This window comes from Peromyscus eremicus, chromosome 5, assembly GCF_949786415.1.
Source record: "Peromyscus eremicus chromosome 5, PerEre_H2_v1, whole genome shotgun sequence".
NCBI classification, from domain to species: domain Eukaryota; kingdom Metazoa; phylum Chordata; class Mammalia; order Rodentia; family Cricetidae; genus Peromyscus; species Peromyscus eremicus.
Window position 1 is genome coordinate 65,882,137 of NC_081420.1, and position 26,945 is coordinate 65,909,081.

Consider the following 26,945-nt stretch of genomic DNA (forward strand, 5'->3'; position numbering starts at 1 on the left):
GTTGCCTAACTGTGGTCACTAAACTGGGAAAGTTGTGTTCCTAGAAAATAAGGAAATCAGGCACTGAAGTTTCCAGCTTACTCTGAAATATGGAGAACACTGGCTAAGTGAAAAGGAGCTGCTAATGGAGAATTCTGTCCTTTCAGCCTGCCTATAAGTTTGAAATTATTTCAAAGCAAAAAGCAAGCCAACTATTCCATAAGCTGACAGGTGAATACTAAAAATCTAAAACCGTTGGGATATTTACGCTTCATCTCTGAAGGAACCATTTTTGTCTTAGTATTTTATACAATTATACCAAAACAAGAACAAATCTAAATTTTCTTTCTATTAAATGCCTCCTCTCTTCCTCTTCCATTGTGTTGCTTCTTTGGGAAAGGGGGGGATTTTTTCATTTTTATATTTTATTTGGGGGTGGCGTATGTATGCTACTGCAGATGTGTGGAGGTCAGGGTCAGTTTTCATTCTTCACCTGTTGAGCTAGGGTCTATCTTGTTTCTACCATGCTGTGTACTCCAGGCTCACGGCCTGAGAGCTGGCAGGTGGATGTCCTGTCCCTGCTCCCCATCTAGCCACAGGGAATGCTGTGGTGACAGATGCACACTGCTCCATCAGGACTTTTTATATGGGTTCCAGGGATCCAACTCAGACGTTCAGGCTTTCGCCATTAGCATGTGAACCCAGTGAGCCTCTCTGCTGCATCTTGTTTTGGTTTTGTTTTATCAATTGTATGTGAAATCCAGACCTGTAAGTGTGTGTCAGAAAAGTATCTCAACAACCCAGGTACTATCTTAAAAATACTTAAACTGTTGCTTTTTGCAGTTACCCTTCCCTCCCATGGTCCCCTAATGGTTTATCTTCTCAGTCTTAGAACTGCTTTTGTTTGTTCTAAAGTAGCTCAAATATAGAATGGTGGATAGACACACAGAACAAAAACCTTGGCACATCATCAATATATATATACAATATTCCAAAAATGTGACCTAATAATGGTACCAAGGTGTTTCTGTGCAGGACAAGAAAAGACAAGAGAGGGCTAGTTGACACCCACAGGACTGAGCAAGGAAGAGGCTCAAAATAATAGTTGGTTATTATTATTAACAATATATGATTAAGAATCTGGAGCCAGGCAGTAGTGGTGCATGCCTTTAATCCCAGCACTTGGGAGGCAGAGGCAGACAGATCTCTGTGAGTTCAAGGCCAGCCTGGTCTACAGATGGAGTTCCAGGACAGCCAAGGACACAGAGAGAAACCCTGTCTTGAAAAACAAAAACAAAACTCTGATTTCTGTCCCTGGAACCCACATATCAGATCTACAAATTGTTTCTGGAAGGTTGCTGAAACCATGTGGTAGCAGCATGACAAACAGATGTACAGAAATCTCGTCATGCAAAAACACTTGTGGAAGTGAATGGGTCTCAGGCAACAAAGGCTTTCAGTGAAGACATGTTCATATTTATTTTGCCATTTTTGTAAGTTGCAACTATCAGGGCTCTTTACTGATACTAAATCAGCATTAATACATTGGAAATCTTTCAATTTGCATATTATATAATTATTAAGTGATCAAGCTTACATAAAGTACTGTCATAATTTTAGTGACTGTCACCAAATGTAATCAAATGTCGCTGGTATCAAAAGTTCTCGGTATATATTTTTCAAATGCTTATGGAATTCAAATTCCATTTGATTCAAGCCCTGGTTCACAGGTTAGGGTGGCTTCATGAGAAATTCAGAGGTGCAGTCACAGCACAGTGAATTTCAAATATTTTTTTTTCTCCTAAAATCAAGCTACCATTTAACACTTAGTACACCAATTGTCAGTTTAAAATTGCTTGATTTTAGGGGATACTAAATAAATCAAAGCTTAAGTGTATTATAATGTAAGTCACCGAATAGTTTAAGAATTCATTTTTATTAAAGTTGATTATCATTCCTATTTCAGGATAGTCTATAACTGGAAGTGGGGAAGTATTGCAGCTTCTTGGAGAAAGTGAAGATTGAACGAATGCATGCTTTAGAAATATGTTTGAAGGTATTTTCATAAGACAGGCATTTAATGAATGTGAATGTCTCACACTATGTCACCCAAGGTGGGGAAGTTCCCAGAACATTCTTCATCATAAAAGTTCAAGATGAAAACTGACCAAGCAGTGTCAGAGCAGAATGATGAGGAGCATTTGAGACTTGGTGACTTAATACACAGTGCTCACTCAAACGTTCAGCAGCTGAGGAAACATAAAATGCAATGTAACAAAAATAGCACCCTTGAAAAAATTAAGTCATCGATAACAAATCTGCAAAACTGTTCTAAACTCCAAACCACTATAGGAAGACTTGGTATAGGAGCCGGTTCCACACAAACAAGCCAATCTGAATAGAGTGCGTTAGATGTTGACCACAAATACACACAAGACAGAACACTAAGAGCGACAATTGTATCTACGTAGCTTCGGTAGGCAAAAGGTTCCTTTTCTTATCACATCTACATTAGTTCTAAAGTCAACCAGTAAATTAGTATACTTTACCATAGGAGGGAAACCTTTAAAGACCCTATTTAATGAAAGCAGAAATGAAGCATGCTCCGTACGTCTTTCTATTAAACATGGGGGTCAGGGGCTTTATCATGAGACTTTTGCTCCTCAGTGTAATTCAGAATAAAATGAATGTTTCAGATGACAGCTAGAAATCCTTAGTTATAAAGTACCACACAGGATTATCACACCATGGTTTTATATGGTAATTCTGTGGGTCAGAGCAGCTTTCTCAACCAAAAATTGGAAACAATATGATCAGACATGTCCATTAAACAGTAGGCAAAGTAAATAGCTGCAGTTTTTCTAATCTCTTAAAGTCCTTATGATTGAGAAAGCTGTCCTTGAGTGACTAATGCAAATAAAAGTTAGTTTGCTCAGTAAACAATGTCAACAGTCTAGAAAAATCTTCCAAGAATATTTTCTGGAGCCGAGGATGCCACTAGGTGCATAGAGCACTCACCTGGCATGCACAAGAGCCTCGGCTGTGTCTCCAGCAAGCCCAGTGCTTCCCCCAAAGAAAAGAAAATGTTTCCCAACTGTGGCATTTACTGGGATATTTTTATGTTTCTACTTTACATCGAAAGGTTACCATAGAAAATTATGTGCACACTTCTAGATATTGCTATTAATCTTAAATGTTGCCCGACAATTTGAAACAATGGATCAGGGGGTTCTAATACATTATTAATCACTTGTTACAATTTTGTGTTGGCTTTCATTTACAAGTAAAACATAAATGTCACTGGTAAGTATCATGTTAAATGAAACCAATTTCTACCTATTGATTTTAAAAGCCTTGAGCATATGTTGTAAAATATATTAGTAAAGGTCACAAAAAGTTCCTTTTCTCAGGTAATATATCCAGTTGTTTTCTATATGATTCACATTCCCCACTCCCCCACCAGTTTCAAATATTTGCCATTGTTGTTGTCGTCAAAAACAGATGCAGCACAATAGGAAGACAAAGACTGGAAAACATGTTTTTCCTTATATTTCAAGAAACAATACGATCCATGGTATTCATGAAGTTCTTTATTCTTGTTATTAAAAGTTGGACTCAAGTAATCCGGTTTTTCTGAAAAAAGCACCTTGTCTGTAGGGATCGTTCAATCATCCTTTTCTACAATCACCTCGCCATGAAGCACCTTTCTTCTTTGACGTAACATATGAAAATAGAGCTGAGGAAACACTTCATTGGAGAAAGAAAACAAAGACGGATGAGCTATTGCTTTAGACTATGCTGGAAACCTGTAAAATATGCGATTTCAGCACTTTATACAGGACTACTACACACACAACCCACCCCAGGGCTTATGGAGCTCAGGCTAAGAGCAAAAGTGGAGGTCACACGCTACGTAACACATAAACTGCTGGAGGTCTTTCTGTCCTAGCAAGTTCACATACGGTGCTAAATATATTTTCTGTAAGGACCTAGATGACAATGTTTACTTTCAGAAATCAGTAACACTGGACTATATCAGAAGCAAGGACAGCGGGCCTCACACTCTGCTGTTCTCTGTTAACTGTATCTGGCTCTGTGAGTGCCTACACGCACATGCATGTGATGTCCCCAAATATATCCAACCTTCATTCATACCCACTATGAATGGCCCCATGCTCTCAGGACAACACACATTACTGACACGGTTAACCCTTGGTTTAGGGAAGAGAGTGGACCTGGGCTGTGGTCCCAGATGTGATGTCTAGGGAAGAGTCATAACAGGGTCCTGATCAGACATTCCCCACAGCGGGACTAGGGGCTTTGGTCATGCACACACACAAACATGTGAATGGATCATACCAGCTGGGTGCATGATTATCTGTGCAGCAAATTTGGAGAAAAGTTTGAGCCAGTTTGAATCGAGACTTTTTTTGTTTATTTGCTTTCTTCAAGACAGGGTTTCCCTTCGTAGCCCAGGCTGTCCTGGAACTTACTCTGGAGACCAAGATGGTCTTAAACTCACAGAGATCTGCCTGCCTCTGCCTCCTGAGTACCGGGATTAAAGGCATGCGCCACCACACCCCACAGAATCAAGACTTTCAATCACAGCATAAAGGCTGGGGGCTGGACAAATATACACCAGCTATCAATTCCAAATGTAAAATATCCCAGAATAACCAAGCCAAGGAAACTGACCACAGAAACTTTCAATATCTCCTTCAGGCAACTTTGGGCAAAAATATTTATTTATTTATTTATTTATTTATCTATTTAGTTATTTATTTATTTTTCAAAAAAAATAATTTAGGTCAAATACTACAAGAATGTGGAATGGGTTTGATTTTTATTTATGAACTTCCCAGCTTAATAAATGCAGTCATAGTATATCTAGCGGTCTAAACACTCAGGTCATGTATATTCAAAGCAAACTGAGCAATTAGGATGAATTCTCCTATAAAACTCTGAGAAGTTTAATAGAAGGCACTACATCCTGGGTACTTTTAAAACTGTTCACTGAAATTCTCCCATCTGGAATGCCCTCATTGGTGAGTGAGAAACACACATCCTCAGTACTAAAATAAATACTCCAATGTTACTCTTAATTATCAAAGTAAAATCAGTTGATATCTCTAGCAATATCAGTAAGGATGGGGAAACACAGGCTTCTGACAGACTGATCTTGAGCAAGAGGGACCTCAGTGACCATAGGCACAATGAGCTAGGAAGTTACTACCGGCAGAGGTCAGACTTACGTCTCCCAGGACACCTGAAAAGCAGGTGTTCAGAAGTTATAGGTTTGAAGCTTCAAATCACTTTCTCTTAAGATCTTGGTTTCTATGGAATAACTGCAGAGGTCACAAGAGAGGTCACCCCAAGCCTACGTGACTGCTGACTCTGCTTGTGGCACACTGTCCCCACCTAGACTCCTATAAAGCAAGGGGTGTGACAAACAGTGACTGTCCATCTTCCTGAGCTCAACAACACTGGTTAGATGGTAAATCAGGTAGATGGAAAAGACAAGGAGAAGGCATCCTCTGAACTCTTAGTCTATTTTGGTTTCAGAAAAGCTCTGAAGTTGGAGCTCTCATGGATTGGCCAAATCTCATGCATATCTCCATGAACTAAAAGGCCTTATAGCCTGTCCTTATAGCGTTCAGACTCTGTAAATTTCTCACTTCTCCTACTTCCCACTGGCATCCACCTCTGCTTTTATTGAGAGGATGAATGAATCTTGCATTCCTCTTTTATTTGCTGCTGGTGACTAAAAATAAAAATGGACTTAAAAATGTATCACTATTAGTACCTAAAAGAAGACAATGCAGTCTCATCCACCCATTGAAGCTGTTGAAAGATGGTGAAAAATTAGTGGAGAGGCTGAAATATTCAAAACAGTTTTTAAAAAGCAACTTTATTCCTACCAAGGACATGAAACAATACAAACAAAACCAAAAAAGCACTTGTCATAAATCTCCAGGTATGCCAAATGGAGAGAAGTGATCTCAAGTTTTCTTGATAGAATGCTTATGATTCATACACAGAAATCAAAACGCTTGTCAACAGTTCTATTGATGCATGTGTTTGGAATGATTTCGTTTTTCTGTTAACTATACCAGGCATATTTAAATGCTTCTGAGAAAGCAATCATTTGAATATTAATTGACTTACCTTTTCACATAATCATTTAAAAAAAAGAAAAAAAAGAAAGAAAATCTGACTCACTCCCCTTGAGTTATTCTAAAGACAGACATGTAAATGCATTTGTGAGCAATTATTTCCATTTTCCCTTGCTTTTTAAATCAGTTTAGCATGGTATTCTAAACACTTGCATAGAATACATTAAATCAAAGTAATAATGAGCCTATACTTACACGGTATATATGAGGCCATGGTTATGAGCAGAAAATAGTAGTAGTCAAAAGAGACATTGTATTTGTTAGGAAGCCTTACTGAAAACATTCCTGACTTCTTCACGTAAGGCAAGGCAGCATATATTGTGAGAAGTTCCCCAGCAACTCCAACAGGATATAAGATGATAAAAAAATTATATCTGGAGAAAGAAAAGACAGATGATTGTTTTTCTAGACCAGTTCTTGTATTTTACAGCACATCTCTTCCATTACTATTGTATTTAAACTTAGAAATCTCTCTGCATGCATTTACAGTATCTCACACAGGTTGATTTAGTCATATGCTTGTTAACTATCACCCTTTTTCTAATAGTAAATTCCCATTCCAAATGACAACATAAAAATAAAATAAGAAATCAGTTTACTCTATATCGTATTAAAATATTTTTATGGTTTATTTTAAAGTACATGTGTATATTTTGTTTGTTTGTTTTGAGACGTGGGAGTGTTGTGTTGGCCAGGTTGGTCTCGAACTCCCCCTGTCCTCAAGTGATCCTCCTGCTTCAACCTCCAAGTAATTGACATTACAGATGGGGCCACCATATCTAACTACACAGCTCTTTTTGTTTCAGTTAAGTGTTTTAAAAAAATGCTTCTTTGGGGTATATAGCCATAACTGCTCCTGTTTTCCCTATAGCTGATGAATGTTGAGCCTGAAAGTGAATGCTAAGCCTAAAAAGGACCCGTTAGGACCTAGTTTGATAGTTTAAGTGACTAAAGCAGATATTTTAGGTTATTTGGAAAACTGTGATTACTGATTAAACATAGTTACCGCTGAAGGAAACTGACAACATGACTTTAATCACTAGGAATTAGTACAACCACCTTCACAACAAGCAAATTTTTTACAGAAAAATCATCTGCATTTTCTTTACTCCACCAGTTGGCATGAAAATCCATCTATAAAGAAGAGTCACAGAAATCAGATGATTGAATGCTTGCCAAGCATGCATGAGGCTCTGAGTTTGATCCCCAGCATTGCATAAACTAGACATGATAAAGGACACTTTGGAGAGAGAGACAGGAGGAGCAGAAGTTCAGAGTCAGCTTCCACTACACACTGAGTTCAAGGCCAGCTTAGGCTGCACAACACCCTGGGGGGGTGTCAGGAGGGGTGTGAGGGTATGTTGGGAAACAGACAGAGAGACAGAGAAAGAGAAGGAGATAAAGATGATAGATAGATAGATAGATAGATAGATAGATAGATAGATAGATAGATAGATAATAGTGGATAAATAGATAGTAGATGGATAGATAGATAGATAGATAGATAGATAGATAGATAGATAGATAGATAGATAGATAGATGATAGTGGATAAATAGATAGTAGATGGATAGATAGATAGATAGATAGATAGATAGATAGATAGATAGATAGATAGATAGATGATAGTGGATAAATAGATGGTAGATGGATAGATAGATAGATAGATAGATAGATAGATAGATAGATAGATAGATAGATAATAGACGATAGGTAGATAGATGCATGGAGAGATAATAGATAGATAGATAGATAGATAGATAGATAGATAGATAGATAGATAGATAGAGATAGAGAGACAGAGAGATAAACAGATAGATGAATGCATAGATAATAGATAGATTCATGTATAAATAGTAGATAGATAGATAGATAGATAGATAGATAGATAGATAGATAGATCACCTGATTCCTGTGTACTACAGACATAGGAAGAGATGTGGGTAGAACTACAGAGTAAAGAAGAGAAAATTGCCCTTTGCTGTTCCTACTTATTCTGCCCTTGCAGGAGATGCTCCCATGCTCGTCTCAGTCCTATATAATTTTTGTTTATTATTTAAATCAATATTTCCCCACTTCATCTTTTAAAATCCAAAAACCAAACATTTGTAATCCCTTTTAAAACAAAGTATCTAATCTAATTTACTTTCTTGACCTCATGAAGCTCTCCAGTGATTTTTTTAATAGTATTTTCACTCCCAGGCTGGTAAGATGGTTCAGTGGGTAAAGGTACTTGTTGCAAAGCCTGATATGATGACCTGAGTTCGATCCCCAGGAACCACATAGTGGAAGGAGAAAGCTAACTCATTGCAAGTTGTCCTGTGACCTTCAAAGGAGCATCTGGAATGTTCAAGCACACACACACACACACACACACACACACACACACACACACACACACCAATCAACAAAATGTAATTACTTTTTTTTACAAATTATCACTTTTTTTGTTTGGTTGGTTTGGTTTTGGTTTTTTGATTTTTAAGACAGGGTTTCTCTGTGTGTCCCTGGCTGTCCTGAAACTCTGCTCTGTAGACCAAGCTGACCTCAAATTCAGAGATCTATCTGCCTGCCTCTGCCACCCAAGTGCTGGGATTAAAGGTGTGCATCACTACTGCCTGGTCATCATTCATATTAAATAAATAAAATTTAAAAAATAGTTGAAACCCTTAAGGTCAATGAAAATTCATGGTATGGGAATAAATTGTGGAATTTATTTTACCTTCCTTGCACTAACTATGGGAAGACTTGCTACCCCAAAGATTCCCAATTGTTACCTAAAATTTCTTAGAGGAAATGTACTTCTGAAATTAAAATGGAAATCAGCATGAAATCATAACCCAACATAAAATTATCCAGGAACACTTTCAACTCATATAAAATCAAGGTAGTCAATCATGATAGTAGGTCAAACTACAAATAGGAAGCTATTTCTAAAGTGAAGTTTTATTTGAGAATAATAGCTTCCACATTTGAACTTAAATATGAATATATTTTAGGTTGTTTAATGAATGTGTAAAATATATTTAGATAGTTATAATTTTCAAGAGTGTTTAGACATGAAACATAATTATTGATGATTATGACCAGGCATGGTGGCACACACTATTAATCCCAGCAATTCAGGAGACAAAGGCAGGCAGATTTCTGTAAATTCAAGGCTGGCCTGGTCTACATAGTAAATTCTAAACCAGCCAGGGTGACACAGTGACACTGTCTTAAAAAAAATCACTGATGATTATAACTAAATGATATATATATATATATATGAGGATTTCATGTAAAGTTTTTTGTTATTGTTATTGTTCTAAATGGTCTCACATAATTCAGGCTTGGCTTTGAACTCACTATGTAGTACAGGCTGGCTCTGAACTCCTAATCTTCCTGCTCCATTTCGCAAGAGCTGGGACTATTGGTATACACTGCCATGCTCAGATACTAAACCCTTAGTACTAATGAAATGATGGATGAGTCCAACACCAGTTGAAACATGAAATAGCAGAGTTCTGTAATTTTCTAGAAATTTATAACATGCAAATACATCCCTAACAAGAGACTCAAGACACTAAATGCTAACAGGCCTGACCTATGCAAACATGCGGTGTACAGTCACCTTCTTCAACCAGACTTTGTAAGCACAGTTCATGAACAGAGACAATGTGCTGAGTTAGTACGTTTAGAAGAACCAGAGGTTCTGAAGACTATCATGGAAAGTGGTACTGACATGCATTCTAAGATTAGGTCCAACTGCATGCAAAGCTCCAAACCCCTTCAAAGGCCTAAGCCTTAAATATGAATATATCTTCATGTAGAACAAGAATAAAATGAACCTAACATATAACAGTACAACCTTCTTAAGACAAACGATGAATAAAGATAGAATTTTAGAGCATTTTATTGTATGTAAAATGTGAAGCCACAAATGTCTCCACAAAAGGAGCCAGAAGAATATTTTAAAAGTCTAAGTGTCTCAAAAATACAATCAAGAGTGACACCTCTGTGTAATGGGATTATGAATAATTTTTAAAGTCTTATTTCCTTCTTTTGTATTTACTTCTATATTCTATTAATGCATTATAGGAATTATCCCTGAAGGTATAGTCTTTATTTATATATTCTAATTTATTGTCATTAAACATGGATAACACATGGGTTTTATTTTTTATGTGCATTGGTGTTTTGCCTGCATGTTGTGTCTGTGTAAGGGTTGTCAGATCTTGGAGTTACAACAGGTGTGAGTTGCCATGTGGGTGCTGGGAACTGAACCCAAGTCCTCTGGAAGAGGAGTCGATGCTCTTAACCACTGAGCCCTATCTTCAGCCCTAATACATGAATTTGAAAACGTAATTCTCTGAGAGAATGTTAGGCTTTTAATATATGGAGATCTAGAGCAAGTATGAGGGCAGCTAGCTATTGTGCATGTATTAACACAAACGTCAGAGCTTGTTTCGTCGTTAAGACAGGTAGGGCTGGCAGTCTTGGGACTCACTAGCTGGACCAGGATGGCTTGGAACTCACAGAAACCCACCTGCCTCCATTTCCCAAGAGCTAGGATGAAAGGCATGTGCCACCACCTGGGTTTAAATATCAGCTTTTTAAAAATAGAAATAAGAGATATGTATGATATTGTCTCCAACATCTTGTGGCGTTATTTATAATATCAGAATGTTGGAAGGATCTGAAGCCTATCAGTAGAGATGTTCCACTGTTCAGTCACCGTGGACCACTGTGTGGCAGTACCCGAGTGCTAGAGATGAAGTGCTAGACTGACACTCACTCATGCTGATTTGAAAACGCACAGATGAAGGGTTGCCCCAGGAGTTAAGAGTGCTTCCTGCTCTTGAAGAGGACCAAAGTTTGGTTTCCAGCACCCACATCAGGGGACTCTCAAATAACTGTAACTACAGCTCTGGGGGAATCTGGTGCCTCTGGCCTCTAAGGGCACCTGCACTCACACACAGATACACATGTATGTATATAATTAAAAAAATCAATCTTCACATAATAATACCTTAGAGCAATCAGTTAGCTACATTTTGAGTAAACTTTATTTAATACAATTCCCAAAATGGATATGACACTGTCCACAACAATAAAATAAATGACCAACTGAGATGACCTAAAGATATGATTTGTTGGCGGGTGTTTTCACATAAAATCTATTTGGTATTATTATTTGCCTATGATCATTCAAATTCAGCTTTTAGAACACAAGTTAGAACACTGCTAGTGACTCAAACGGCCGCATTCTGGCATCATGGATCTGTGACACAAACGGTAATTTTCCAGTGTTAGCTCAGCACACGAAGTCAGCATGCACAGGGCAGTGAGGAACTGAAAGGCAAGACATTGCCACCTGGCCCATTTAATGAAGTGCGGCAAGTGGTCGAGAAGACTGAATGTGTAGAAGGAATAGCGAGTGATCTCTGTCACAGTCCAGGAGACCAGAAAAAGCACCACGCTCTCTTCGTTCTGGATCTGCAGATCAGAGAAAGCCACAGCGCTGTTGAACCTTGGGCTTTCTGTTCAGTGAGATAAGCATTTTCTTTCTATTATTTGTTGCCTTTTATTATAATGGAATGCAGGAAACAATGCAGTCATTCATTCTGTAATTGGTTATAAATGTAAACCTTAACTTGTCCTGTAGTTGGAGTGGCTGACTACTTACTGATATTTTTCCCCTTTGTTCCTCAGCACAGCCAGTAAGTGTAACATCCCAGGACAACATCATTGCCTTGAAAGCTGACTGGGAACCATCGACCCTTCCAACTTCCTATTAGTCATTAAATCATACAAACTCTACTGTGATACCGTGGTGGTTTGAATGAGAATGGCCCCCATAGGCTCATATATTTAAAGACTGGACCTCGGCTGGTGGAAACGTTTAGGAAGGAGTACAAGGTATGCCCTTGTTAGAGTAGGTGTGGCCTTGTTATAAGAGGTGTGTCATAAGGTGTGTCATAAGAGGTGGGGTGTGGGCTTTGGAGTTTCAAAAGCCCATGTCAGGCCTAATGTCTCTGTCTCTGTCTCCATCTCTGTCTCTCTGTCTCTCTCTCTGCCTGCTGCCTACAAATCAGGATGTAAAGCTCCCAGCTACTGCTCCGGCACCATGCCTGTCTGCCTCCTACCATGATGATAATGGACTAACCCTCTGAAACTGTGAGCAAGCCCCCAATTAAATGTTCTCTTTTATAAGAGCTGCCTTGGTCATGCTGTCTCTTGACAGCAATGACACAGTGACTACAACACACACCAGTTCTCTAATCTGGCCATTCATCTTCGTCCCTAATATTCTTATTTCAATTCGGGCCTTATAATGTCTCAGCTGGACCATTACAAACATTTCCTAAGTGGCCTTTCCTTCCTTTATTCTCCTCTCAGATGAAAGTTTTCTTAAAAATAAAACAAAGCAAATAGTAATGTTGTAGAATATTGTTTTAAAATGTGTTACATTTGTTTATTCTGTGGAATATTTGTTTAATGATGCAAAGATGTGTTGCATTCTTTTGTGTTGCATTTGTTTAACTCTGTGAAGCTGTGTTACTTTGCCTGTCTTTTTAAAACACCTGGTGGTCTAATAAAGAGCTGAATGGCCAGTAGCAACGCAGAAGAAAAGATAGGTGGGGTTGGCAGGCAGAGAGAATAAATAGAAGGAGAAATCTGGGAAGAGAGACAGAGAAGTAAGAAAAGGAGGCGAGGAGGACTCAAGGGGCCAGCTACACAACCAGCAATGGAGTAAGAAAGAAAGAAAGGTATATAGAATAGAGAAAGATAAAAGCCCAGAGGCAAAAATTAGACAGGATAATTTAAGAAAAGCTGGCAAGAAATAAGCCAAGCTAAGGTGGGCATTTCTAAGTAATAATAAATCTTCATGTGTATCTATTTGGGAGATGGGTGGCAGGGCCCCAGGAGAGTAAAGAGTAAAAAAAACAACTACATAATAATAGTAATAATTAAATAAGTCATATGATGTGAAACTTCACATTGATCTCTCATTGCTTAACAGGCTAAAAAAGTAAATTCTAACACCAGAACACTACATAAAGGTCCTTACAACCTGATCTACAGTTACTTAGCCCTCTCACTTTCTCACTGTGATGCTGATGCTATACTTCGTATTATTTCCACACTGTGCCTTGGAATGTCTCTGTCTTTACACAATTAGAACTATTGTTTCCTATACAGAACCCTTTCTGATCTCTTAAGACCCAGCTGGAAGATCACAGTCCCTGCAAATATTCCTGTTATGGTTTAAATTTGAAATGTCCCCCACAGGCTCATGTGTTGAACATACCTGGTGGTGACACTACTTGGAGAAGCAATGGAAAGTAGCAGGTGGAACCTAGCTGGAGGACACGGGTCTCTGGGGCTAGATCTCTTAAAGCGACACCTGATCCCTGGTCCCTTATTCTCTCTGCCTCCTGCCTACTATGAGCTGAGTAACTTGTACCATGATCCTGCTGCCAGGCTGCTCTCCCTTCTCATGGCCCATAATCAATGGAGCCCAGGAGTACGTGCTGAAACCTCTAAAACCATGACCTAAAATGAATCTCCTCACTGCTAAGTTGCTCATGTCAAACATAACTGTCACAGTGATTCAGGCCAACACACGTCCCAAACCTCTCTCATGCCTGCTCAGCTACTGGATCACCTTCCCATTCTGACACTACTTTTTAGATTTAACACTCATCAATCTGAACTGAAATTTTTCCCACTCTTTCGCATCAGTCAGTGCTCAGCTTACATATACCTTGTCTATGGAAGCCTTCAATCACTTCCTCGAAGAGACTAAACTCTAGGTATATAATGTAATGCATACTATGCTCTGTTCTCAAAACACTTAAACCAAATGCCATGGAGTCAGCATTTGCATAACCCCTTATTTAGCTTTTATCCATCACAGGCTCCAGGGAGTAAGAACCATGTTGGCATCATTGACAGCCACATCCTCAGCACAGCGTCAGGCACAGAGTGTCTGCATAGCTGGTACCTCCAGTATGACCAATGTGTCCCAACATCCAGCACAGTGACAGCGGTAGTTGTCTTATTCATTTTTGGAAATCCTGATGTGTAGAATTTGTTCAATAAATGTTGGTTCAAGTAATTAAGGAGTGGTTGATAAATGTCAATGGGAAGCTACTGTTAGATAAAAATCAAATAGTAGAATCAAGGGATAGATCCTCTGGGGTGTGAAAGGACCTGGGGATTCTTTTCCTCTTTAGGAACTCCCTGTTTCTAACTTCTCTTTAATAAGTCCCTTCTAGGTAGTATTGGCTACCTGACTCTGTCTTTCTTTTCCTTCCTTCCTCAGTTTCTCTGAAGTTCTGGCTCAATTATTATATTCATTCACTGCCTGGAATCATCTTCCTGCTGTTCTGTCAGTGTGGGAGTCCTGTTTTTAAACTAGTAAGCAACTTTAGTGAAACCTTGGGCTGTGTGTGAGGTGCGCACTCGGTACTCTGTGCTGCAGCCCCGGTTAGGGACAGGTGGCCCAAGTCAGTTGAATGAAAGATCCCAGTCGTGAGGGCCAAAGTGCAGAGTAGTGAGAGGGCACAAGGTCAGCAATCTGTCCCCACACAGACAGGAGGCCAGTGAGGCTCAGAGGAAACGGAGAGGAGGTTCGGTGTCAGTCCCAAAGCACAGAGGAGACAAGAAGGGGATCTGCAGGATGGAAAGAGGGCCAGAGATCTGTCCTCAAGTGGACAGGAGATACGGAGGCTGTTAAAAAGGTCAGAAGGGTTGAGCTGAGAAATGTTTCTGACATGGGTTTAAAAGGCCCAACATCCTCAGAGAGACTTGCATAGTGTTTGTTTTGTCTACATGGTTGAAAGCACTAATTAGATTCAGTAGTTAGGTCTGTCTCCTGTCAAGCCTCCATAAATAATGTGTCTTTTTTTTTTTCCTCCAAGTTCCTCAACTTTAACTTTCAAATTTTATTTTAATTGGCAAATTAAACTGCACATATTTATGGTACATAACATGCTGTTCTGAAATATGTATGCATTACAGAATGGCAAAATGAAGCTCATTAACTTGCACTTTACCTTGGCATATTTCTTATTTATTTGGGTAAACACTCAAAATCTACTGTCAACAATTCTCAAGCAGGCATTGTTGTCATCTGTAGTCACCATGTACAATAGCTCACTTCAACTTACTCTTCCTGTCTGAGAATTTGTATCTTTGGATTTAAAAATTACAGCTTTTAATTCAGGTCTTTTGTTTGTTCAGGTGTATGGAACTACATTGACTTTTGCCTATTCCTGTAATGCCTTGTGCTAAACAAGGAAAAGCAAATGAGTGATTTACAATGACAATTCCAAAGATTAAAAAAAAAAAAAAAAAAAAAAAAAAAGACTTGGTTAAGAAGAACCATCATAAAAGAGAAAAAAAAAATCTGGTTGGCTGGAGATAAGGATTCACCTGACCATCCAGAAAACACAGGAGGAAGAGACAGAGCAGAAGCTGATAGACCGCCCACCTTTCTCAGTGGAGAATGATATTTAAGGCCCTCCTCTTCTTTGCCCAATCATTCTTCCCCGCCCCACCAAAACATGGCACTATTCATACTTCAGGTTTCTGAGAATGAAAAGCTCCCCTGCGACTCAAGGAGACAACATGTCTGCATCACTTACGGGTTTTATGCTGTGAGTGATGAGCCATACCATGAAGATTCTTGAACTCACTTGGACCCCTGTCACAAGCACAGAAGTGGGTACAATTCCTGGAAGAGAAATCAAGTTAGTGACTGCCTCAAAGGCAGCTTAAAACAATAACATAAAATTAAGGCAAAAACTCACCAATCAGACAGTGGACTACCTGTAGGGAAATTGAGAAATCAGAAGTCAATAATATGAATATCAAATACCCACCAGCAGGAGTAGTCCACAAGTCCACAGGTGTTACATAATTAGCAAATTAGGATTCGCATTGTTCAACTGAAGTGTTTGCAAACAGACACCATAGCAGACTAACAACATATTAAAGAAAAACTTACCTCAAGCAAAGCAAATGTTTGGAAAAATTTAAGTGTCTTCTGAATGCTTTTATATAAACCTCTGTGTGTTCCTTTTTCCATATAAAAGCGTACCATAGCAATAGCTAGAACCAACCACCTAGAGAAAATAAAAGCATTTTACAAAGTTCTATCAAAACTAATATTACTGATAATGTGCATGCTATTATAGCAGCATTATTTACTATTAGCAATAGCTAAAAGATGAAAGCAACCAGGGTAACGATCACTGACCGGACAGACACTTTATGTGGTCTATCAATATTTTGCTTATGTTTCAAAGTCATTTTTCTATAACACTAAGTCAATCTACAACAATATCTAAATTCAAGTCCACCTTTTTTTTTCACTCATTTTGATTCCTGAAATATACCAGTATTAATATTTTAGATTCCTATCCACGAGAAGCTTTCCTTTAGGCCCAGAATATTATCTGGTCTTTAAAAAGAAGGGACTTCAACACATGCTATGCCATAGATGGACCCTGAAGATATTGTACTGAGGGAAATAGATCAATTACAAAAGGGCAGATACTGTACTTCATTTACACGAGGCACCAGTTATCAGTCATAGGCATGGAAAGAGTGGTGGTTTCCAGGAGCTGGGAGAAAAGGGTAAATGGGAGTTAGTGTTTAATGGGCACAGAGTTTTGTTTTGTGGGATGAAGTTAGGGATATGAATGGTGATGACGGCCACACAAACTGTGAATGTACTTAATGCCACAGGACTATATATGTTACAAAGTTTAAGATGGTCCATATCATGTGTGTTTACCCCAGTTTTAAAAACTCACTAAACGTCTTGAAAAGAAATGCCAAAAACCATACAATATTATTTGTGTTTTAACATTCTTAGTTCATTATGGTACAAAAAAAAAAAGCAGCCCCCAGGGAAAAGATAACAAATGGCATTCTATAGAATACACAAGGTGCCAACTACTAACAAAACAATGGCGAGGATATTTGTGTTTTCAGCAACTAAACTGACAGACTAATGAAAATAGCTGCAGTACTAGAAATGACATCATCAAAGCATTTCATAATTGTAGGATGCTGTGGTCCCAGTTTCTTCCTATTTCTGTGATAAAACATTCGGATCAAAAGCAACTTGGGGAAGAAAGGGTTTGATTTAGCTTATACTCCCACGTCACGGTACAACATGGAGGGAAATATGGGCAGGAACTGAACCAAAAAACATGGAGGAATGGCTTCCTGGCTTGCTTCCTTGGTTATGCTCAGCTATATATATTTTTTCTTCATAGAGCCCAGACCCACTGGCCTAAGAAGAGTACGACCCACAGTGGGTTAAGCCCTCCCACTTCAATCATCAAGCAAGACAATGCCCCACAGACATGCCAATCTGATCTAGGCAACTCTTCAGTAGACTTTCTCTCAGCCCAGGTGGCAAGTTGACAATAAGTAAACCAACCAACACAAGTCTCAAAATAAATACCTGTCAAAAGCTGTTTTCATATAAAAATACAGTACATAATTTACAGAGGCACACATAGAAATCTTTAATCAGAATCATTTATTAATTTCCACTAAACAAAACAATGGCTATGATATAGAAGAGATACATACAGACCAGGTATGAGCCTGCTTTCAAGAAACTACTGTTGTTGTTGGAAACAGGATCTTACTATGTAGGTCTGGCTGGCCTAGAACGCACGGTGTAGACTAGGCTGGCCTCAAACTCACAGAGATATGCCTACCTCTGTCTTCCACATGCAAGGATTAAGGATACATGCCACCACACCCAGCCAAAAGTCGATATTTTTAAAAGAGACAAGAACATATATTGACCCCTGTCAGCTTAAAGATGCATGTTAAATATGCACTCTCCTCCATGAACTAACACTTAAAAGCTCCACTTGTGGACAACAGCTTTCTAGAACACACATCTCACTCTTCCTGCAGTTCCTGGTGAGAACTAACTTCTTCCTGGTTTCCCTCTCCACTCCTAAAGTATGCGGAAGTTTAAGAAAGTTGCCTTAGCAGTAGCTTTTAAAAGCCTGGAACACTCCATCCACGGATATGAGTAGCTATCCTAGGCTTTAAGACAGGGAGGTATCAAAGTGTACAGTCAACCAGATTTCTGCACTATATGATTATCATAGCTTAATATGTTTTTTTATTTAGTTAAATGGGTTCCTGCAGAGACGAATATAGACCTGACAGAACCAAAGGACAGAGTGACACATGCTGGACCACTCTCCCCCTCCCCTTGCTCAGCATAGGACGCACTGAACAAAGTGACATAAAGCCAAGCAAATGTCTAAAACCCATCAGACTTTTGAGATGCAGAAATATTAACGATTACAGCAAAGAGAGTGAGTGGATCTTCAGATCTATGTTTCAGACGTGGCCACACAACCAATGTTTGGTCCTTGCAGGAAGCTTCTGGAGGAGTATTCTCTTTTCCTGCTGAGGAAGCAGACACAGAGGTACACACAGCCGAGCCAGCTGAGACCTACAGCTCGCACTAAGCCCAGCCTGCTCCTGAGCCACTGCGATGTCATAGATCGGCTTCAATCACTATGATCACACAATAATCTATGTTTATCTCATTGTAAAAGTCATAGGAAGAGACTATGCTCAAATATTTTGATAGTATTATTTCAAAAAGTTTGCAGGCCACTCTCAGAGTGAAGACATTAGTTTACTAAGCCTACCGCTGAGGACATACCTCAGTGGTTGATTAGATTGCCTACCTCAGATGTATGCAATCCTAAACTCGATCCTTGGCACTTTAAAAAAAAAAAAAAAAAAACAGAGAGAGAGAGAGATCCTGAACTTGGAGTAAGATAATGTGCAAGACTGGAATGGATCCTCTGAAGTCCCCAAGCCTCTGTCTTACCACATCATGGTTTTATTTGACTCAGCTCATGAGCCTGCTTTTTATAAGGGCCATTTCTGGAATCAGCACTGAGCTCAGCCTAAAGCGCTGGTTTGACTGTGTTCTCGTGTTTTAGGTACCTTCCCAGCTCAAACTTTAAATCCACCTCAGTTCTATGTCCCCATGGTTCTAATAAAACCAAAAGTTAGTGAAGACATATTCATCCACACTTCTACACACCTGTCCTTTAGAGGTAGAGACAATTTAGATACCTATAAAATTTGAGAGACAGTTACTAAGTTTAAAAAGTCATCAAAGCATTAAGTGTGCATTTTAAACAGCATTTATGTGGTATTTCAAGTTTGATTCTGTCCCATAGGTGGCAGCATTGTACCACCTACAGGCTACACAGTAAAATGATCGCACTGGGGTTGGAAAGGACCACTGAGGCATTAATTCCTACTCCATCTGGTTTTCAGTAAACAAAGCCAAGAACTTCTATAAATTAATCAGAGCTCATTTCCCAAGCATGCCTTCCCAAAGACTGTCCAAAGTTTCTCTAAAGGCCCTACATTTAGCCAACTTTGGGTGTCAGCTTAGCAATTAAAGAAAAAAATCAATAAGCAACTGGAATTTCTCTCACTAGAAATTAGTTTGGGGGTGATCTGTTTCTGTTTTGTTTTTAAATGTGCCAGGGATATTGATTCCATGAACTCAAACAGATCCAATCAGTCCATGACAAACCAGATGGAATGGTGTACACCTGTAATGCTAGCATTCCAGAGACAGAGGGAAGAGGATAGCCTCAAGTTCGAGGCCAGCCTGGTCTACATAGCAAGTTCCAGGCTAGGCAGGGCTACATAGTGATGTTGTCTCAAACAAACAAACAAAACCATCAGATTCTCTTTGGGCAAAAACAAACAAACAAAAACTTTCAAAGAATTTTTTGCTTGTTTGATTTCACTCATTCATTAATTCATCTCTCAACAAGTATTATTAAGACAGGTAGGTGCTAAGCTAAATGCTGGGAACTAAAGATAAGCAGGACATGATTTCTTTTGACCTGGGCACTAAATTAGCAAGTAAAGATAAAAGGACAGTGCTGTAACAAGAAACATTGGCCAGAACCTACAAAATGAAAGAGCCTTTTTATGTCAATCTGCCTACAATGTCCTTAAAAAAAACCTTATCTCTTTTTTCTAGCTATCTTCTAGCATTTCCTTTTCTTCTCGATTTCTTAGACACTACACCTGTTCTTTGAAACACTTGGTTATGTACATTCATATCTCCTTTGGAAAACTTCCCTTAAAAGTTTTCATGTGAACATGATGGAGGCGGGAGTGATCTGTGAGCGAAACCTCCACCATGAGTCTCCTCAATAAACCCAAGAGTGAGAGGACCCCAGAGGAGCTGCAGAAGCGGGAGGAGGAGGAATTCAACACAGGTCCCCTCCCAGTTCTCATGAAGTCAGTCAAGAACAACACACAAGGGCTCATATAACTGTCGCAACAACAAGAAGCTCCTGGGATGGGTGATGGCCTTTGACAGGCACTGCAACATGGTGCTGAAGGACATGAAGGAGATGTGGACAGAGGTCCCCAAGAGTGGCAAGAGTAAGAAGAAGTCCAAGCCTGTCAACAAGGACCACTACATCTCCAAGATGTTCCTGCGCGGGGATTTGGTCATTGTGGTGCTGCGGAACCCGCTCATCGCCAGCAAGTAGAGTAGAGGCCTCTTCCCTCTGTGACAGCCTGCTCTCTGCCCTGCTGAGCCCTGCCCAATGGGATGGAAGTTTAAAAAAAGAAAAATCATGTAAGCAACTTAAACTTACACAAAGTTACAGAGAATGATAAAATGATGTCACCAAGTGCCTACTGACTAGCCTCAAGGATGACCATGCTGTTGTCAGTCTTGTTCCATCCAAGCCTCTACTCCTTATTCTACCCTGATTAATTTGAATTAGATCCACAATACTCTCTAATGTGGTCCACAATGTTTTATTGCATGTCTCTAAAATCATTTTCTTTAAAAGCAAAGCTAGAATCCCAGTACCCAACCTAAAAATAATAGCTTCTGGCTGTCACAAAACATAAAGGGGCTAGCAAGATGGCTAAAAAGGTACCCACCACTAAACCTGGTGACCTGAATTTGATCCCTGTGGTGGAAGAAGAGAACCGACTCCTGAACTTTGTCCGCTGACCACATGAGCATAGCAAGCTTGCGCGCGCGCACACACACGCACATACACACACACACACACACACACACACACACACACACACAGAGCATTAAATGCTATTGTAATTAAAAAGAAAACACTGAGCTAAGGTATACATTTCCTTAATTGTCTCATTTTTTTAAATCATGGTTGAAACAGAATTCATATACTCTAATTATCTGGTGTGCCTCTTGTTACTTTTGACTCTACAAGCCTCCTTCTTCCCTCCTCCTTCCCTTCAGCACTCCCTTTCAAGCTGTCTGCTGAACATGGGGTGGCTGGGCCTGCCGAGTGTCCCACTGTCTAGATCTTGCTAATTGGATACCTTACGTCATTTACTATGTTCTGCCTCCTACATTCCTGTGAATTGGCAGTTAGTTCCAGGGGCTCCATCAGACTCTGGCAAGGGTACTTAAGTTGTCTGGCACATTTCTAAAGGAGTAAACAATTTCTAGCTGTTCTTTCTTGGTGATGTTAGTAGCTATCGATCCTCACGGCCTAGATCCCCCATTTCAACCACTGTTGAAAATGACACCCTAATTTGAAACTTCTCCTTTGTACCTCCTTTAAGTTAACAGGCCTGCAGGAGAGATGGCCTCCTCTCACACAGCTGTGCTTTCATATACAATCCATTAACACCTCTTGATTGCATTTCCTAGACTAAATTAATACTTCCTTTTACAGCCAACACATGCTTTCACCAACTGCAACTAAGCACTCTTGTGGATAGAGTTAAACTGGAAGGTTCATAGATTATGACCACCTGCTCGTTGAGAGCCACTGTTAGAAGATGAAAGACAAGCTGCAACCAGAAGAAGATATTTGCAAATCTCATACCTGGCAAAGGACTATTTAAAGAGTTCTTAAAAGTTAATATTAGGAAACCAAACAACTCATCAAAGGAAAAGAATTGGCAAAAGATGTAAACAGCCATTAAACCCAAGAAGACGTACAAGCTTGCCAGTGAGTAAGCCATGAAAACATATCCAGTATCACTGGTCATGAAAATGAAAATAAATTCACAACGAGGATATACAATAGACTTACAGGGTGTGGTGGCTAAATTTAGGTGACACAGGCTAGGATCATCTGAGAAATCGGAACCTCAATTGAGAAAATGCTCCCATAAGATCAGGCTGCAGGCAAGCCTATAGGGCATTTTCTTAAGTAGTGATTGATGAAAGAGGGCCCAGCCCATTGTGGGTGGTGCTATCCATGAGCTGTGGTCCTGGATTCTAAAAGACACCAGGCTGAGCAAGGCATGAGGAGCAAGCCAGTAAGCAGCACCCCTCAAAATGGCCTCTGCATCAGCTCCTGCCTCCATATTCCTGCCCTGTTTGAGTCCCTGTCCTGACTTCCTTCAATGATGAACACTGATGTGAAAGTGTAAGCCAAATAAACCCTTTCCTCCCCAACTTGCTTTTGATCATGGTGTTTCATCACAGCAATAGTAACCTTGACTAAGACACTGAGTGTCAAAAAGGAAGATCATTGGCCATACCAATGGTTGGCAATGACATGCAGTAAGTCTCATTTATGGCCAATGGTAAGGAAAACGGCATAACCACATTGGGAAAAGAGCTCAGTGGCTTGAGACATCAAACATGTGACTACTCTGTGATGGAGCCACTGCACTTATAGATATTTATGCAAGAAAAATGAAAGCATAAATCCACACAGAGACCTGTACATGAGTGTTCACAGCTTTATTTATAATAGCCTCAAACTGGAAATACCCACCAACAAGTAAATGGATAAACCAATTGTGATATATCCAGCCACTGAATCTACCATCCTTAGCAATCAAATGTTATCTAAAAGATATGGCTGTAACTTAACATTTTGGAAAATGAAATTGGATTTACTGTTCTATCAAAGCACATTCAGTATAAGTGAAAAAAAAATCTCCAATAGTTTCTCTTGAAATTTCAAATTAACCACTAGGGATTGAAATTAGTATTTTAAAGAGTCCAGTGTCCATCAAACACTTCTGCTAAGAACTTCAGATTCATACCTCTACCCCTTGTCATAATCTATCAAAGGAGCTGTGTTGTTCCAGTTTTACAGATGGGAAAACTAAGGGTCAGAGGTCAAATAACGTATGCAACTTTACTCCCCTACAGAGCAGTAAAACAGAACCTTTAACGAATTGTTTAATGTTTACAAGATGAAAACCACACATCAGCAAGGCACCTGAGGCCTTGCAATGGATGGGCCAAGCCACCTGTCTGTATTTTCAGGTCCGTTGTTGTTGAACCTCTGTCTCCCAACCTCACATCTCTATCCTCACACATGCTGTATCCTCACCCATGTCTGGTAAGTCCTATTCACCCTTCAAAGACCCATTCAAATGCTTTCATCTCCTTCACAATGGTTTTTCTCAGTCTCCCCCCCACACACACATACCCCGTCCTCTGACACCTGTTACGTATGTACTTATCCTAGTCTATCTTTATTGCAGTTGTCATCTATATATAAATCCTCAGGCTATGCTTCTTCAAGGATGAGCCTAGAATATTTGTCTCATATTCCCCACTTGACCTAAGACAATGCACTAGCACCTATAGGCTCAAACGTGTTTGTTGAAAAGCAAGGCACAGATGCTCATGACTCTAGTCAAGAACCTATTATGAGTAAGCCATAATATACCATAAAAATCCTTCAATCCAAGGATTCAAGGGCATTCAACTCTGGATTTACCTAAAGCTACTAACTCCACAGGGACAGGGTAGGGGGACTTTAATGTCACTAGGGATTGACTTAATCTATGATTGTACATTACTTCAGTACAGTCCTATGTAACAAATGAAAAGTATAACTACAAAAATCAGAATGACTGGATTAAATATTAAGTGAAAATCGGAGCTTATACAGTAGATATTCATCACCAATGCTGTACAAGATACTCACTGATTCACTCAATAGACATGTATTACTTCTTGGAGACTGCAACGAAGAATTAGTAAAATACATGGTATTGCCAAATGGCAGTCAGTGGGATGGAGGAAAACCAAGCCGTCAAGGTGTGCTAAGACATCCATGAAGATGCCCCGGTAAAGTACCCCTGAGGACAGAGCTCTGAGCACAAACTTCAAAGAAATCAGACACTCAAACCAGAGTAAGGAAAAAATGAAAGATTATCTATAGGAGGCTTATAGAATTACATGGATTACTCTGCCTTGATGAAAATAACACTGGACCCTCTCCGTGCGAGCAGACAGACACCTTTAGGATAACCCTGGCTTGCTGGAAAGAGCAGAACAGGAGTGAAGGGTGAGAATGCAAAACATGGGTCATTTTAGCTTGTCTCCGGTGAGGCCAGGGGAACCTAGTTCAAACAAGCTGACTCAGTCACCAGAACAAGGACAACACTAACTCCCTGAAAGAGTGAACAACCTATGCAAAGACGGAAGGAACTGTAAAATGCACACTGAAAAGTAGGGAGTTGGGGATTTCAAATGCAGGAAAACTGGAAAGATAAACAGGGGAGTATGTTGAGAATGGTCTTCAATGACCACAGCCCTGGGTTCCCTAACAGGATAGGATCACTGTGGCCACTTAAAACTATTCATTTAAACTGGGATTGTGAGGTGAGTTTTCACTTTTGAAATGGTAACATGGCCTTAAAAAATGGAGACTGGACTGGACAGAGAAGGGACAGCCAATCAACTAACATAGGGTGGGTATTCCAAAAACATTTACTAACTGGATGAGGCTATCTCAGAGGAGAAGTGAATCTCTCAGCCCCTGCTGCATTTTAAGGCAACAGAGCATGGCAGGCAATGAACTGTCTCCCAATTGTTTTGAGCCTGTTAGTTTTCTGAACTTTCAAATGTTATGAAATCGAGGGCAGCAAGAAGATGAAGTTGCACAGCTCTGGAGTCAGTCTCAGTGGAAACCCATGCCTGACACTTTCTGGTTGTGATCTCCGGACAGTGACTTAAGGTCTCCCCATGCCTCACTATAAAATATTGCTCTGTACCCCTCACGGGATTGCAGAAGACCAAAAATGAGGTGATACACCCAAAAGAAACAGCACAGTCCCTGGCACACAGTAACCACCAATAAATACATATTTATGACCTACATTTGCTGCTCAGTATCATAAATATACATGATCAACAGGAACATTTGTTAAATAGGACAATAGCATTTTTCTACACTTGACCAAGAGGTCAATTCAATCACACCTTTTTCTATGAAGCTCAGAGAAGGTTTAAAATACTAAACATTTCCTCACATTCATGTAAGTTAAAACTTCGGAGGATATTTAAAAAGTAACTCTTTCTAAAGACAGGATAGCAAAGGGCATTTCCATATGATTTGAGTCACCGGTAGACACAAAACTCATTTGACATTTCTTTGAAGACTGATCTTGTATAAACCCTAACTTCCACGTCACACTAAGCCTGAAATTTTTTAAAATGGACAGGATTCTGGGAAAGATAAGGCCATAACGATGCTGGACACCTGCCCTGTCCCAATCAGGTTAAGTGTTCCAAGTCCCAAGTAAGCATTTCTGAGTGCCGTGCCTTAAAAGAAACGGTAGGTGAAGACACTGCCCCACGATTGCAGCACCAGGAACCACACACCCGGGGTCCAGTGTGCACTGCCCGCGGACAGCTCCTGGCTGGGGTGAACAGACCCCGGCGTTTCTTCAACAGCAGCGGGAGGCGACAGGGGCGGCCGGGGCCAAAGTCGCCTCCCCCGTAGGTCGGCCCCGCATTCCTGCCCGGGTCTATACTTAACCTCCGGCCCGCGCCCCGCGCCGCCGCGCCACGCCGTGCACCGTATTAGGCAATGCCCAGCGAGCGGCGGCCGGCCGCCCCGCCCCGCTCCATTCAACCCTGCTGTACCCCTCCCCCACCGCTCCGCGCGCGCGCCCCCGCCGCGCCGCGACCCCCGGGGGCCCAGCACGCGCGTCCTCGTTCTATGCGCCCCGGACGCGCGCCCGGAGTGCTCGGACCGTCAGCTACCGAGCACCTGCGCTCCCTCTCCATGTGCGCCCGCTGCGCCGAGACCCCCCCAACCGCCCAACACGCGCGCTCTGGCTCGCTTAAGCCCCCCGCCGCGCGCCTCCGCCTGGACCCCTTCAGTGTTTCCCCCTCGCGCGCGCTCCCGTTCCACCCCCCCATGCGCGCGTCCTCCCCGCGGCTCGACCCTCCCTGCAGCCCCGGGAGCGCGCGCTCCCCCGCGTCCCCGAGCCCGGAACGCGGAGAGATGGCACAACTGCGCGCGGCGCGTTGGCAGGACCTTCGCGCGCACGTACCCGGCGGTCATGGCGATATTGTAGAAGGTGAGCCAGGCGGTGGCCAGGAAGCCTAGACGTCTCCGCTTGCCCGGGGCTTCCTTCTCGTCGCCGGCCTCGGAGGCACCGTTGGTGCCGTCCTCCTCACTGGACGCCATGGTGACCGCGCACGCTGGCCTGGAGGAGCAGCGCACAGGAGCGGGAGGGGCCGGCTGAGCGAGCCACTGAAGCGCCGCTGTCCGCTGCCGCCGCCTCGGCCCAGCGCTCCATGTGCGACGCGCGGGGGGTCGGCGCCGCCAGCCCGGCCGCCCGCGAGGGGGAGGAGCGCGCCCCCGGCCGCGCGCCCCGCCCCGGCGCCGCCTCTCGGGAGCGCGCACTCGGGGATCCGGGGTGGGCCAGCCGGGGTCACGGGCTTCGAGGCGGTGCTGCGCCGCGCGCTCCCGCGGAAGAGCTGTCCGCGCTGGCTGCGACCTCT

The 26,945-nt window shown here is 41.1% G+C and overlaps 1 protein-coding gene and 1 pseudogene across 1 annotated transcript; one reads left to right on the plus strand and one right to left on the minus strand.

Moving 5' to 3' along the window:
- Nucleotides 1–1,900: 1,900 nt before the first annotated feature.
- Hacd1 (3-hydroxyacyl-CoA dehydratase 1) lies at nucleotides 1,901–26,740 on the minus strand. The gene is given in 8 exon segments (XM_059263610.1): nucleotides 1,901–3,726; nucleotides 6,348–6,526; nucleotides 11,508–11,629; nucleotides 15,787–15,875; nucleotides 15,952–15,970; nucleotides 16,149–16,266; nucleotides 26,492–26,677; nucleotides 26,679–26,740. Coding segments are annotated over 8 exon segments (858 nt in total). The 3' UTR covers nucleotides 1,901–3,643.
- LOC131911502 (small nuclear ribonucleoprotein Sm D2-like) lies at nucleotides 20,308–20,784 on the plus strand (annotated as a pseudogene).
- Nucleotides 26,741–26,945: the final 205 nt, after the last annotated feature.